The sequence below is a fragment of the Nothobranchius furzeri genome, chromosome 2 (assembly GCF_043380555.1).
Source record: "Nothobranchius furzeri strain GRZ-AD chromosome 2, NfurGRZ-RIMD1, whole genome shotgun sequence".
In the NCBI taxonomy this organism is placed as follows: Eukaryota; Metazoa; Chordata; class Actinopteri; order Cyprinodontiformes; family Nothobranchiidae; genus Nothobranchius; species Nothobranchius furzeri.
The window spans coordinates 18,722,939-18,737,398 of NC_091742.1; the positions used below are offsets into that span (position 1 = coordinate 18,722,939).

Here is a 14,460-nt window from a genome sequence, read left to right on the forward strand (position 1 = left end):
ATAGAAAAGTGGTTTTAGTTATTCAAATGCTCTATTTTGTTTTGGGATGCGTGAACAGCATCTGTATGTTGTTTTTTTAAAGACTTCCTTTTGTCTTCATGCCCAAAATGTTTTTATTTGTTGGTATTTTTCTCTTGATACCTGATGTTTTTGGCTTCTGCCTGTTTCTTGATTTAATAAAGTTTAACCCTTTGATGCATGAATTATGAAATCTTCAACCATGATTTTTTAACATTTTTTTTCATTCGTCTTTAGGTGTGAATGAAACAAATTTCAACAAATATTTTTTGTTAATTTTTATAATTTACAAATAATTTATTACATGTCTACCTCAGTGGACAGCGTGCATTCTGAGCATGAAATATGTTGGCTTGGCTTACTGAAGTCCAAAGGGAGGGGCTCAAATGCAATAAAGTCTTCAACAGCTGTGCTTAATAGCAAAAACAAATAAATAACAATTTGAGTACCTGTCCACTGTAGAAACCATTATGCATCAAAGGGTTAATTCAGCTTATTCATATAGCAGCAAATAACAACGGTCATCTCAAGGCACTTAACAAAATAAAATGTTTAAACCTACTTATCCGTGCACTGAGTTCAGTTCATTTTTATTTGTTATTAGTTAAAAGTTTAACATGGAAGAAAACCCAACAGATTGCATTGAGTCACTGACTTGTTGTGTGACGGTAAAGTATAACTTTTTGTTATTGGGTCTGTGGCAGAAACAGGCTGATGAAGCGGGTGGTAAAGGTCAGAAAATCAGCAGGAGCGATAATGTAAACCTTGAATATGTTGTCTGGAGACCTGCGTTTGTCCTAAAGTGGACACCGTACATCAGCTTCATCTACACCACTAACTATGAATGTGTTCTACCGAAGAGCATGGTTGTGTTGCAGTGTGAACCCAGTCGTTTTCTAACTCCAGGAGGTTTCAGGTGAGGAGCAGGAGGAATGTGTTTCCATTTGTTGCAGTGGCAGCAGAGAAGCAATGCATCAGCCAGGAGTTTATGTTGAATTACTTATTTGTCTTGTTCTGGAAAGGTTTGTTACAAAGTACGCTGTTTTTATGTGTCAAATCTAAATCTGTCATAACGTCTCAACAGTTTTAGAAGTCAAATAACTAAAAAAGATCACTTGTGAAAAATGTGTGTTGGGATCCAGGTTTAGGATTAGACCACATAAATAGATTTATTGCAACCCTTTTACGAGTAAAGCGAGTGTGTGTGTGTGTGTGTGTGTGTGTGTGTGTGTGTGTGTGTGTGTGTGTGTGTGTGTGTGTGTGTGTGTGTGTGTGTGTGTGTGTGTGTGTGTGTGTGTGTGTGTGTGTGTGTGTGTGTGTGTGTGTGTGTGTGTGCTGAAGAAGAAGAAGAGATTATCTGATAGATCAGACCCGTGTTACCTCCTCAGTCCACGTCTAGCAGCTACTCTGATCAGTGTTAACTCAGGGCTTCACAAAGAAAAGATGGAGATGCCATCTGTGGGTCAGAAACGCACTAAGAGGAGAAGTCTAAAGACGGTTTCTGCAAAGCAAAATGAATACATGCAACGTTCTAACAGAATATTCTTATAAATGTCAAAATAGATGTTAAACATGTTTTCAATAATTAGAAAACTATTTAAATGGTTGTTGAGGCTTTTTGTGTTCTCGTTCTCCAATAGGATATTTTATCATTATTATCAATACTACTACTACTACTACTACTGCTACTACTACTACTACTACTACTACTACTACTACTACTAATAATAATAATAATAATAATAATAATAATAATGATAATGCATGGTATAAATGTTACTTAATAAATTATGAAAGAAAAAGTATGATACTTTCAAAATAAAATAAGATAAAAAAGTCATGATGTAAGATTTTGTTTTATTAATACCAAATGGTTCATTTTAGTTTTAGTGAATATAAATTTAAATGGTAGACTTCATTTTCATTATGGTGGCACTGATGATTGTTGGTAGATTTCTAAAATAAAACAGGTTTTCTAAATAAAATACACTGCAGATCAATTAATATAAATTTAGGAATTAAGATTTATACAAATTTATTTTAATTATTTTAGAACAAGTCAGACTAGTAAAATATGTGGCTTTATTAAAGTGTGTGTGTGTGTGTGTGTGTGTGTGTGTGTGTGTGTGTGTGTGTGTGTGTGTGTGTGTGTGTGTGTGTGTGTGTGCAGCATAAACCAGCATTTCGCCCGCTAGCTCCCCGCACAGCCTCATAGACGTCGCGCGCAGACAGAGCGCGTGCGGGGTCACTGGCTGTAGTGGCAGAGCCAGTACATCCAGCGTTGGTCTGAATATTTCAGGGTGAGGGAGCGCATCGGAGCTAAGTAAGAGATTAAAATAAACTTTTAGAGAAACGAGTCGGAGTCTGAGTGAAAGACCAGCTGTTCGGGTGAATCCAGAGATTGGGTTGTTGCAAAGGGATAAAGTGTGTGGAGCGGAACGGCGGGGAGGATCTGTGGCTTAAGCCATCGGAGGAGGAGATGCGTTCCTCATTCTGAGGAGGAGGAGGAGGAGGGGCAGAGGAGAGGAGAGAGGGAGGGAGAGGTGAGTGGAGCGGAGCATGCACGTCGCACTATCAACTGAATCCATCTTGGAAAACAACTCGCTGGGAGTCCGGCGGTGAGCTGCGCGGACAGGGACGGCACCGACTCAGCCCCGGACACCAGAGCGCATCGGGCGGACGCAGCCGGCCGTCATGGCCCGAGCTCGGATTGGATCGGGCGTTCTCGCTACACGGGCAGAGTTCCGGAGAGGAGAAGCGCCCGCTTCCTTCGCTCCGTGCGCACCGCAGACTGTGTTGGGTTAAAGCGGAGGAGCTCCATGTGAAGGACCGGGGAGCTGGAAGCCTCACACACTCGGTCCCTCTCTCATACACACGCACGCACACACACACATACAGACACACATGGATAAAGGAGTAAAACAGGACCATTGGTGGATTGTGTTCGGAGCCGACTGAAGAGACCTTTACGCACGGCCATCCAGCAGGACGGAGGCGCGGAGGACGGAAGGGAAAAGTTCAACGCGGTTGCGGGGATTAAGATGGATGCGGGATCGCTAAAGGTACAGTCCAGGTTCGTTCTAGAAGCAGGACGTGGCTGCAGGGGTCTGTGTCTGGGCCGAATTTAGGGCCACTTTTCTGGGGGAAACTCAGTTATGAGTCGGCCCTGACACGCTTTAGAAAAAGTGTTGAAGAGGTTTTCATTCTGGATGCGCCGCGCACGGCTTTCAGCCCCATTTGGACTAAATCCACCCAGATGAGTCGAATCTGCAGTAACGCTGAACCGGTCCTAATCACATCCTGAACGCTAAAACTTCTAAACCCATCCTCATCAGACTCTCATCTGGTGGAAACACTAGGCTGGACATCAAAGAGGAGAAAATATTTTTACACACACACACACACACACACACACACACACACACACACACACACACACACACACCGTTGATGAGGCTGGTTGTAGAGAAAACTTAAAGGTAATAATTTGGATTCTTCGAGGTTTGATTCCTGCTGTTATAATAATCTTGCTGCTGCTGCCTTCTGCTGTTGATTCTATTCAGTGTGTGGCATGTGATCACATACACACACACACACACACACACACACACACACACACACACACACACACACACACACACACACACACACACACACACACACACATCCTCCACCTTGAAGCTTATTTGATTAAATTTTGCTCTTTTCAATTTAGAAAAGTAGATCACATGTGTATCTGAGGATTGTTTTTGTCCCCATAAACTGACGTTCCTCCTGTCATGGCTGTCATACCCTACATTTATGCACAGCCCCTAAAAGTGACTATTTACCAAATGTTGTGGCTCCGTGACGCCTTCATCCAGCCGCTCCGTTGCTTAACATTCAAGCCCTCGCTCCCATCGTGGTGTTTTCCAACGTCGAGTCAGGGAGGAGCTTCGGTTTCGCTGGGAACTGCAGATGTAGACCATTCTCTAGCCCCGTATCGCAGAAGAGGTGTTTGACAAGTCATAGAGGTCGGAATAATGCACCACGTAGTCTAACCCTGCGGCCTTGTGTGTGAGCACAATTCCTCCCAGGATAACCATCATTTAGTGGAGGAGGAACATCACCTCTATGCATCTACTAGTTCCTTAACACCTCTGATCCGGGCCTAATAACAAGCCGAAGCTCTGTATTTACTGTAAGCACTTGTGTGTTTACTTGTGCGCCTCTGCAGAACGTCTGCTCAGGCAGCTCAAAATGTAAAGAAAGAAAAATGTATCCCTGGATGGTTGACTTCTCACCAGGAAATGTCTCCAACATCCATGTTGGCATGAGCCGTACCTCTCTAGCATGTTTTCCATGAAGCCCAGAGAACCCATGAGTGTGTGTCCTTGCAAGGCTCCATTCCCTCCTTTGACAGAGCGCAGGCAATAAAAGCCTTCTTTATTTCTGTGGAACAGGATGTGTGCTAGAGCTCTTCTGAATATTTATCAGACTCTTCTTTCAAAACACGGCCGGTCGAAAAATTCCAAACGAGCAGCGGACGTTGTGTTTGGTGTGTGTGTGTGGACAAAGAGGTGGTGTGTGTGTGTGTACATGCATGTGTGTGAGTGTGTGTTTATGTGCATAATTGAGCGTGTGCATGTGTGTGTGAGTAACTGCATACGAATGTATGGGAGTGTGTGAGGGAGTGTGCCTGCATGCATGTGGGTGTGCGTGCATGTGTGTATGTGTGTGTGTATGAGTGAGTATGTGTGTCTTAGTGTGTGTGTGTGTGTGTGTGTGTGTGTGTTTGACTGCGTGAGTGAGTGTGTGTGTGTGTGAGTGTCTGTGTGTCTACTTGTAAAGCTATCCTATTTAGGACCAGAAATGGCATATTCACTAATCATCTGAAGACCGATGGTCCGAGTGAGGACCAAAACCCGATCCTGATACGGTGGACTCCCTGTTTTAGGCTTGGGCTGAGGCTTACACATAAGATGTGAATTGAGTTTTTGTTACAGTTAAGTTTAGGAATACACTGATTAGGGTTGGGCATAAATGCAGTTACTAAAATGAATGGAAGTCAATACAAAGTCCTAAAATGGATAGAAATACAAAATTGTGTGTGTGTGTGTGTGTGTGTGTGTGTGTGCGTGCGTGTGTGTGTGTGTGTGTGTGTGTGTGTGTGTGTGTGTGTGTGTGGGTGTGTGTGTGGGTGAGGGCCGTTTTTCCACCTCTGAAGTTCGTTATCTAGCGTTTCTTTGTTTTCTCACAGGTCTCTGGATCCAAATGTCACCCCCCCTCCCCGGGCTCTGCGGTGGTCGGGGACCAGCAGCGTGTGACGGACAGGCGAGCAAGGCCTGTGGCTGCTTTCTACTGAGTGTCTTCAAATTGGACCTGGCTAAACGCTGCATGGAGCACCGAGTGAAGGGTCTTGCTGTGGTTTGATGTCTCGGCGTGGATGGAGTCAGTCAGAGGGCCGGCCGCCACAAATGAGAGCGTTTACAGGATTACGCCCTTTGTTTCCTGCTCTCCTACCAAATAACTGATCACCAGACTCTCCTAGCTGGACCTTTTTGTGGGTCTGTTTTTTTCTGGATACACACATCATTGCCCTTTTGATTTTATTTTCCTTTTTTATTGTTGGTTTTCCTTTTCCACTTTCTGTTTTTCCACTATGGAGTTTCTGGCTGGATCGTGGAATAAAGATTGGGCTTCGTTCCTGCAGTTTTGGTTGACTGTCATCCTCAGCCTCCAAATGCAGTTCAGCCCTGTTGCCTCCTGCCCGGTAGAATGTCGTTGTGACAAAACCTTTGTGTATTGTAACGAACGCAGCCTGACGTCAGTGCCTCTGGGGATCGGGGAGGGCTACAAGGTCCTCTACCTACACAACAACCAGATCATCAATGCTGGCTTCCCTATGGAACTTCACAACCTGGCCTCCGTGGAGACGGTGTATCTCTATGGCAACCAACTAGATGAATTTCCCATCAATCTCCCCAAAAACACCAGGGTCCTGCATCTACAGGAAAACAACATTCAAACAATTTCCCGAGGTGCCCTAGCTCAGTTGACTAAACTAGAGGAGCTGCATCTTGATGATAACTCCATCTCCACAGTGGGGGTGGAGGAAGGGGCTTTTAGGGAGGCCCTGAGCCTCAAACTTCTATTCCTCACTAAGAACCACTTGAGTAGTGTTCCTATTGGACTTCCTGAGGACTTGAAGGAGCTGCGGTTGGATGAGAACCGCATAGCTGTTATTGCGGAGGAGGCCTTTCAGAATGTGACCCGCCTGCAGCGCCTCCTTCTGGATGGGAACCTACTGACGGACGAGGGCATTGCACCAGGAACTTTCCAGGATCTTTCTGCTCTACGTGAGCTAGCCCTGGCCAGAAACTCTCTCACCTTTCCTCCACCCCTCCTACCGAGCCAGTCACTGGTCAAACTGAGTCTGCAGGAGAACCAGATTGATCAGATCCCTGTAGCGGCATTTGCTGACTTAAACAGGCTGGAAAAGCTGGATATCTCCTTCAACCAGCTTCAGACACTCACACAGGGTGTGTTTGATGGCCTGTCGAGCCTGAAGCACCTGATGGTGCGAAACAACCCTTGGCGCTGTGATTGTGCTGTGAAGTGGGTGGTGGTGTGGCTGAAGTCGTTGCCTTCCTCCATCAACGCTCGAGGGTTTGTGTGCTCCAGTCCAGAGAAGGTGCGTGGCATGACAATCAGAGAGCTCACGCTAGATAATATTGAATGCCCAATTAATCCCGACCAGCCAGCCTGGCCCACCCTCCGCTCCACTCCCCCTCCCCCGCCTACCACAACCTCTGTGTTGACCATCATCTCTAACCTCATCACCACGTCTACCCCTTACTCCTTTGACTCTCCCTCCCCTCCTTTACCTCCGATCTATAATAATCCTCCCGGGCCCCTCCCCCCCTACGAGGACCCGCTCCAGATCTCCTTCCACGTTGTCAACTCTACGAACATTGATGTGAGCTGGGTGTCTTATTTCACTGTAATGGCCTACAAAGTCACTTGGGTCAAAAGGGGCCAAAGCCAAATAAACGAGGGGATGCAGGAGAGGACGGTAAGCGGGGAACGGCGACACATCAGCCTCGCCAACCTTGAGCCACGCTCAATTTATCGCATCTGTGTTCACGTTCTGGACACGCTGAACTCCTACAGGCCTGGGGAGGATACTATATGCTCTGAGGCCCGGACCAAGCCTCCCCCTTCCACTAAGCCTCCTGGCAGGGAGCAAGCCCCTCAGGACAGCATCAACTCCACGCTGCTCATGGCCGGGATCATAGGCGCGGCTATTTTTATCATCCTGGTGACGTTGCTGGGCATCTTCTGCTGGCACATGCACAAGAAGAACCGCTCGTCTTCGACCAAGTGGAAATACAACCGCGGTAGGAGAAAAGACGACTACTGCGAGGCGGGAACCAAGAAGGATAACTCCATTCTGGAGATGACTGAGACCAGTTTCCAGATAGTTGCTCTGAACAATGAGCAGCTGTTGAAAGGAGATTTCCATATTCAACCCATTTACACACCCAACGGGGGCATTGGGTTCAGAGACTGTCACCTCAGCAACAACAGCATAGCATACTGCAAGAGCAGCAATGTGCCCAGCACAGAGTTCTGCCATACGTGATGCAGCGCTCTGCTCCAACAGACTCCAGGAACAGTCGGATAAACACACACACACACACACACACACACACACACACACACACACACACACACACACACACACACACACACACACACACACACACACAGAGTTTGTGTAAAAGAACACAAAAATCTTGTGAGATATAACTGTACCATATATATTTCCAAGTTGTGTCTACTATGTAATTTATACTGTGGATAATAATGTGGAATTCTCTGCTATCTTTTTTATCTTCAGAGGGATTCAAGTGTTTCTTTTCTATAACCAGCAGGGTTTAATGGGTCAGTACTGTATGCCATCAAGGATCCGTACAATCACCCTGGGTGGAGGTCGGGACACACACACACACACACACACACACGGTCAGCCTCGGAAAGGCTCGGGGCGCTTTAGAGGGCTGGGATCCTTTGCTAACCACAGAAACAAAATATGGCATTTTCTGGTTTTGTACCCTTCCCCTCGCAACCTTCCAGAAAAATGCATCACTGGGGGGAATCCAAACGCCACTGGTGTTGTACAGGAAATCAAAGTGCACTTTCTTACTGATGGTAGTTGGACAGGAAGTGAGTGAAGGAATAGTGTTGGTTGAAAACCTTGAGCAGAGATTTCCCAAAAGTGCCATTTCACTAAAAGCATCTCTGTTGTGAAGGCGACCCCCGGAAGAAGTTTGGGCTTTTTCTCAGCAGAAATCATTAAAATCAACTTAAAAGCAACAATGAATTCCTGTTTATAGTGAGATGCACTGAGGTTTGACGGCCCCTGTGAGGACATCATGTAGTTTCCTGTGTTTCTTTCTGACTTTGGCCACAAGAGGGCAGCGTTTCCTTCAGCGGTGTGTGTGGGACAGAGGGTGGTAGGATCCGTTTACCTCCACCATTCCATTAGAGCCCATTACTCAGACTCAAACAGCATTGTGCTCATCGAGCTACTTAATGACATGAAAGCATTTAAGACTAACAATGTTTTCAGTGTTTGTTGCCTAAATGATGTGGATTTGGCCTGAAGATTCCTCTCTGAGTGAATGTTTGAGTTTGAGGAAATAGCATGATGACGTTTGAGACGGCTCACACATAGCGCTAATTATACCCCCACATGTTTCATCTCTGTCCCGGTGTTCATCAGCCCTGGTGATAAATGACTGAATTATGTGGAGATTTCACCCCCCTGTGATCATAAACGCTGCCTCGTCCTCATCCATCTTTTTATGAGACACTTTCATTCATTTATGGTTTGCTCATTTCCAACAACGCACCTGCTCACTTCAAAGTAGCTGTAGCTGCAAGGCTGATCCACGCTCCGTCCCGTTTTCTATTTCTGTCCGTTCCTGAATCCACGCTCTGGTCCTTGCATGGGCTCAATTAAAACTGTCTCCCTGCCCTTCAGCAGGCGGGCTGTGCTGGCAGCTCTTCACATGAGAGAGCTCTCCATTAGGCTCTTCTTAAGACTTCATTTGATATGACAAGGTCTGGTTTTCAGGAGCCAAGTTTAAAGACACCCCACACACACACACACACACACACACACACATAATCCCCAACCCAAAAAGGCAGAAAAATAAGAAGTTACTTTCACGTGGCCGCACCAGGCTCACGATGGAGGTTAAGACACCGTACGGAGTAGGTGGAACGTTTAAAGCAGAATCCATTTCAAAGGCTCGTAATCCAGTTGCTCCAGATTGTTGAGATTATCTCAAAGAGAATTTACCTCAATAAATGAGTTGTGCTAATCAGAATTCACACACTTCCCACACCCTCGACCTGAGCTAGAAAAACTAATTTGATGTCATAGTATTCCATAAAATTTAATAACTGTTTTTAAGCGTAGAAGAGCAATGTGAATGTTTTTACAGAACAAGAAGCTCAAAAATCTAAAAGGTTAGCTGAAATGCTGACAAGCTAAAAATGTGCATAGCCTAGCGAACCTTGAGGCTTGACAAACGAAGCAGACTCAGATTTGTCAATTAAAAAATAAGCAATTAAACCTCAAAATGTCTTTAGCGTGCTGGGTCATTTAAACACATAATTTTGTGTTAATTTAAGCATTTAAGCAATTTAAGGTTACCCACATTTAGCCTTTGAGACACAGAAATACTTTCATTATCATTTCCCTCAAATAGATTTTGTGCCACATTTTTTGCTTTGCGTGGATTAAAAGGATGATTTTACTACCTTGGGCTGTTTGATAGTTAACTAACATCTGTCTGCTAAAAAAAAAACTAGCTCAACAAACCTTCAGGGCTGAAAACAAAGGGCTAGACTTGCTTCTTTGAGTAAACCTGTAAAGATTATTTCCAAACTCCAAATGTGTTAGTGTATATTTCATTGTTAGACAAAAATATCTATGATTTGCTGATTTTGGTTTTTCTGAAGCTAAGCTAATACGTAGCTTCTGAATCAGAGTCGTTACAAACTCCACAACAGCCAGAATGTAGACTTCATACAGGGATTTATGACGTTTCCCGGAGCAAAGCCCCCTGGCTTTAAAACCACTTCTGTTTCATTGCTTTATTAAACACTTAGACTTACACACTTTAAGTAAAACATGGATGAAAAGAATGTTCTTTGGAATCTACCTCTTGCTTTGAGCAGATATTTATTGAGGAGACTGACACCACTCTATGCTAAAACAATCTGGTGTACTTTGAAGGTTTAAAACATTCAAAAAGTTGGACTTTGTTAGCACATTGGCACATTTATGCACTTTTTAATTAAATCTAATCAGCTTTAGTATATGATTTGTCTTTATACCTATTAGCAATTTCATCTGTTTATTATTATTTGGCTTACAGTAGGATTTTTAATGTTAATTATTTGCTCTAAGTGAATAAAAAAATTAGTCAGACATTATAATTGATAATAAGCTGATATGTTAAATAAATCTACCTTTAAAGTGTCACAAATGTGTCAGCACACTCAGATACAGTTACACTGAATTTTGTGCTTTTGTTTAACTGAAGGTTTGATTTAATGTGAACACCTTACTTTATGTAGATGAACACATGAGTCAAATCCACTAAAGTCTACCTTTTTGTCACGCAGATTAATTTAAGATAATTGATTGATGGAGATTTAAAAGCACCAGCAGCATATCTGGACCGAGCTAGCATTGCTTTGCTATTTTCTGCATTTTCATAATGAGCTAACCATTTGGAGCATCATATTGGTCGTCTAAACACATTTCTTTAGTGTTTGATGTAGCAGTCTTAAACGGGCTAGGATCCCTGCATGAGTTGTGAATCTCTATACGTTTGGAGTTTTGAGATCAAATCCAGAAACTTAATAAAAGCATAGAATAATTCATATCCATCTTAACTGGTGTTTAAATCATTAAATTCATTGTTATAAAATTATATAAAGTTTCTGTTTGCCTTTTCCAGAAATAACATAATCAACCAGTGATTCGGGGGTCAAAGCAGACAGTTCAGTTACAAAAACAGATGAAAGTAATTTTTGATCAAAACCACCAAACTTCATGCATTTTTTATACTTATTTGCAAAGATGGAGTTATCTGGTTTTGCAACTGAAGTCTTCATTTGTCAAAGGTTTATTTCTGTGGTTATCAAAGTATCTTTGATTTTTCTAATCTCTTTACATTTTCTATCAATACCCACATATCAGCACACAATGTCCACCATTAAACACCAGGATGCCCCTGATCAGCATCCCACGCAGCAGCGTACCACAAGCTAGTGTTTATACCAACCAAGCAGGAGCCACACGCTGGCCAGGCCTGCTAGTGAACGTGGAACGGAGATCTGCCTTATGAACAGGACTGAATGATTAGCTAGAGAGGAATGGGAGAGTTTAGTGGGAGGAAGAACAGAGGAGACTGCAAAGCACATTTCTTCAATGCCAACACAAGGCGTGACACACTGCAGCTAACGAGAGAGAGCGTGCATCTGTTGTGCCAGGAATTCAACGGAACATGCCGAATGGTTCCCACAGACTGGGAAAGGTTGCTTTGCTGCTTGTATTATTTCTGATTTGCTTTAACAAATGTGGGTGTAGCGCCGTGACCAATGGGATGACACAAAGGACTTGCCAGTGTGGTTTTCTATTTAACGTCAGCGTGGCGGGAAGCTCGTTGGCTCACGCTCAAGTGAAGTCCATCCAAAAACCACGACGCTCTAAGTTTATGTTACCTTCTCTGCGTTAGCACACATTCATGATAGCACCTACTGTATTTAGCTTCACAGCCTCTGACGGTTCCTTTGTTGCTTCCCGTTTCTGTTTTAGAGCAGAGGTGGTGGAGGTGCAGCCGCCGAACACAAAGTTCTTCATGTGGCTTAGAGGATGAAGGCTGGAATTTCATGGTGCATGGAAAATGGCTAGGCTGGAAAACCGGCTTCTCATTTAGACGCTGCAGTGTTACATTAGCCATCACACACACACACACACACACACACACACACACACACACACACACACACACACACACACACACACACACACACACACACACACACACACACACACACACACACACCGAGACTTTTTCATAGGAACCAAAGTTAACTTTTCTGTTCTCATGATGAATTATTGATGTTGTTCCATGTATGTGCCTTGAGGTTGAACTTACAATGTAAAGTCCTTGAAACCTTTAAATGTTTTTGCACAAACTGTAAATACTTAAGTGAAGCTTTTTGAAAATAAAAGAGCCATTTGATTTGAGAGATCACTCTTCCTTCATTTAAAGAAACCCACCCGTGAGCGGTCCGTCATCCACGCCGGGACAAACATCATTAATTCTGGCTCTGCTCCCAAAACTTATCCTCTTATTCCTATCTGGGAAAGCTAGCAGCTTCTTGTGGGAGCTGTCACGGCTTAGTGTTCAGCTGGGGGAAATCCAGGATCCGCACAAGTTAATCCCAAAATGAGCTATTTGTCCCAAATTCCTGCGTTTGACCAAAGTCCAACTCTTCCCACATCCAGGAGTTATGTCTCCGATCTCCTGTCCCTGCTTGGAAAGCCACGTCGGCTCAGTCCTAACTCACTGTGACAGTTCACCACATCATGGAACATAAAACGGTGTTCCATCCGGGTGTTTGGAGTGGGAAGTTTCTAGATTTTTCAAAAGCCCCAAATGTCCAAATGTGATTTGTTATTGCAGAAGTGAAGGGTTCATGTGGAGGATGAAGGGATGGTTGTTGTTCTTCTGCTTTTATGTGTGGAGGGCTAGAAAAGGTGATGCATCCATCATGGATGTCCTCTAAAACCATTCCAACTAGAAACATTTATTACATTTATTGGGTGAATAATAACATTTAGCAGAGAGGTTGTGCATTTTTTTTTAGCTGATGCAGACATTCCTGTGCTTGTGAAATAAGAGCAGTTTAGTCACCACTACTTTAGTCTTTGGGTTAAAACTAGCTTGACCCAAAATACGTATATGAGAGAGCATAAGTCCTGCAGAGGACAGAACATATTTGTGTAAAACTACTCAATACAGAAAGAAGACTAAACCTGCTTTAGAACTGAGTGTTTGCAGAGCCACTCCACATCAACTGGTGTTTATTTACTTCCTCTGTTTCAAGGTCATTAATGTTATTTTATGGTTTCATGATTCTGGAGGTTTTGAGAACTGGAGGGACATTTAATTGTTTTTGTTATTTTCAGAAACTTGTTCAGTTTTACATCCTGATAACAACCAAAAACACAAATGATGGTTCATTTAAAACAAGAATCAAACTCAATCTAAAGATGCAGAATTCCTTCTGGGTCGCTTCACGGTTCTGTTCATTACCTTTATGGACAGAATTTCTAGACGCAGCCGTGGTGTGGAGTGTGTCGAGTTTGGTGGCAGGAGAATCTCGTCTCTGCTTTTTGCGGATGATGTGGTCCTCCTAGCTTCATCAAGCTCTGACCTTCAGCTCTTGCTGGGTAGGTTCGTGGCCGAGTGTGAAGCGGCTGGGATGAGGATCAGCACCTCCAAATCTGAGACCATGGTTCTCGACCGGAAAAGGGTGGCTTGCCAACTCCGGGTCGGAGGAGAGGTCCTACCTCAAGTGGAGGAGTTTAAGTATCTCGGGGTCTTGTTCACGAGTGAGGGTAGGAGGGATCGGGAGATCGACAGGCGGATTGGTTCGGCGTCTGCAGTGATGCGGACGCTGAGCCGATCTCTCGTGGTGAAGAGGGAGCTGAGCCAGAAAGCCAGGCTCTCGATTTACCGGTCGATCTACGTCCCAATCCTCACCTATGGTCATGAGCTTTGGGTAATGACCGAAAGAACGAGATCGCGGATACAAGCGGCCGAAATGAGTTTCCTCCGTAGGGTGGCCGGGCTCAGCCTTAGAGATAGGGTGAGGAGCACGGGCATTCGGGAGGGACTCGGAGTAGAACCGCTGCTCCTCCGGATCGAAAGGAGCCAGTTGAGGTGGTTTGGGCATCTGGTCAGGATGCCTCCTGGACGCCTCCCTGGGGAGGTGTTTCGGGCATGTCCTGCCAGCAGGAGGCCCCCGGGTCGACCCAGGACACGTTGGAGAGGTTACTTCTCCAATCTGGTCCGGGAACGCCTTGGGGTCCTGCCGGAGGAACTGGTGGAGAAGGCTGGGGAGAGGACGGTCTGGAGCTCCCTAGTTGGGATGCTGCCCCCGTGACCCGAACCCGGATAAGCGGAGGGAATCAACACAGACAACTTCTGGGTCACTGACTTGTGTGCTGCACATGTTTACAGATGTTTGTTTTATTCTGATTTATCTTTCTGAATGAAACGTTTCATTAACGCATCTTTTCTCATGTTGCTAACAAATAATTCAACAATGCAGACAAAATAAATCCAGAATAATGAGGATTGATCA

At 44.5% G+C, this 14,460-nt stretch overlaps 1 protein-coding gene across 3 annotated transcripts; it reads left to right on the plus strand.

Annotated features, from left to right (window-relative positions):
- Window positions 1-2,192: 2,192 nt before the first annotated feature.
- flrt2 (fibronectin leucine rich transmembrane protein 2) lies at window positions 2,193-12,334 on the plus strand. Of its 3 annotated transcripts, none has more exons than XM_015948247.3 (2): window positions 2,193-3,497; window positions 5,258-12,334. In XM_015948247.3, exon 2 carries the CDS (start codon window positions 5,660-5,662, stop codon window positions 7,640-7,642), a length of 1,983 nt encoding a protein of 660 aa, XP_015803733.3. In that variant the 5' UTR covers window positions 2,193-3,497; window positions 5,258-5,659; the 3' UTR covers window positions 7,643-12,334. The 3 variants fall into 3 exon arrangements, with proteins under 3 accessions (XP_015803733.3, XP_015803732.3, XP_015803731.3); XM_015948246.3 differs by having other exon boundaries at window positions 2,193-3,091; XM_015948245.3 differs by having other exon boundaries at window positions 2,193-3,080.
- Window positions 12,335-14,460: the final 2,126 nt, after the last annotated feature.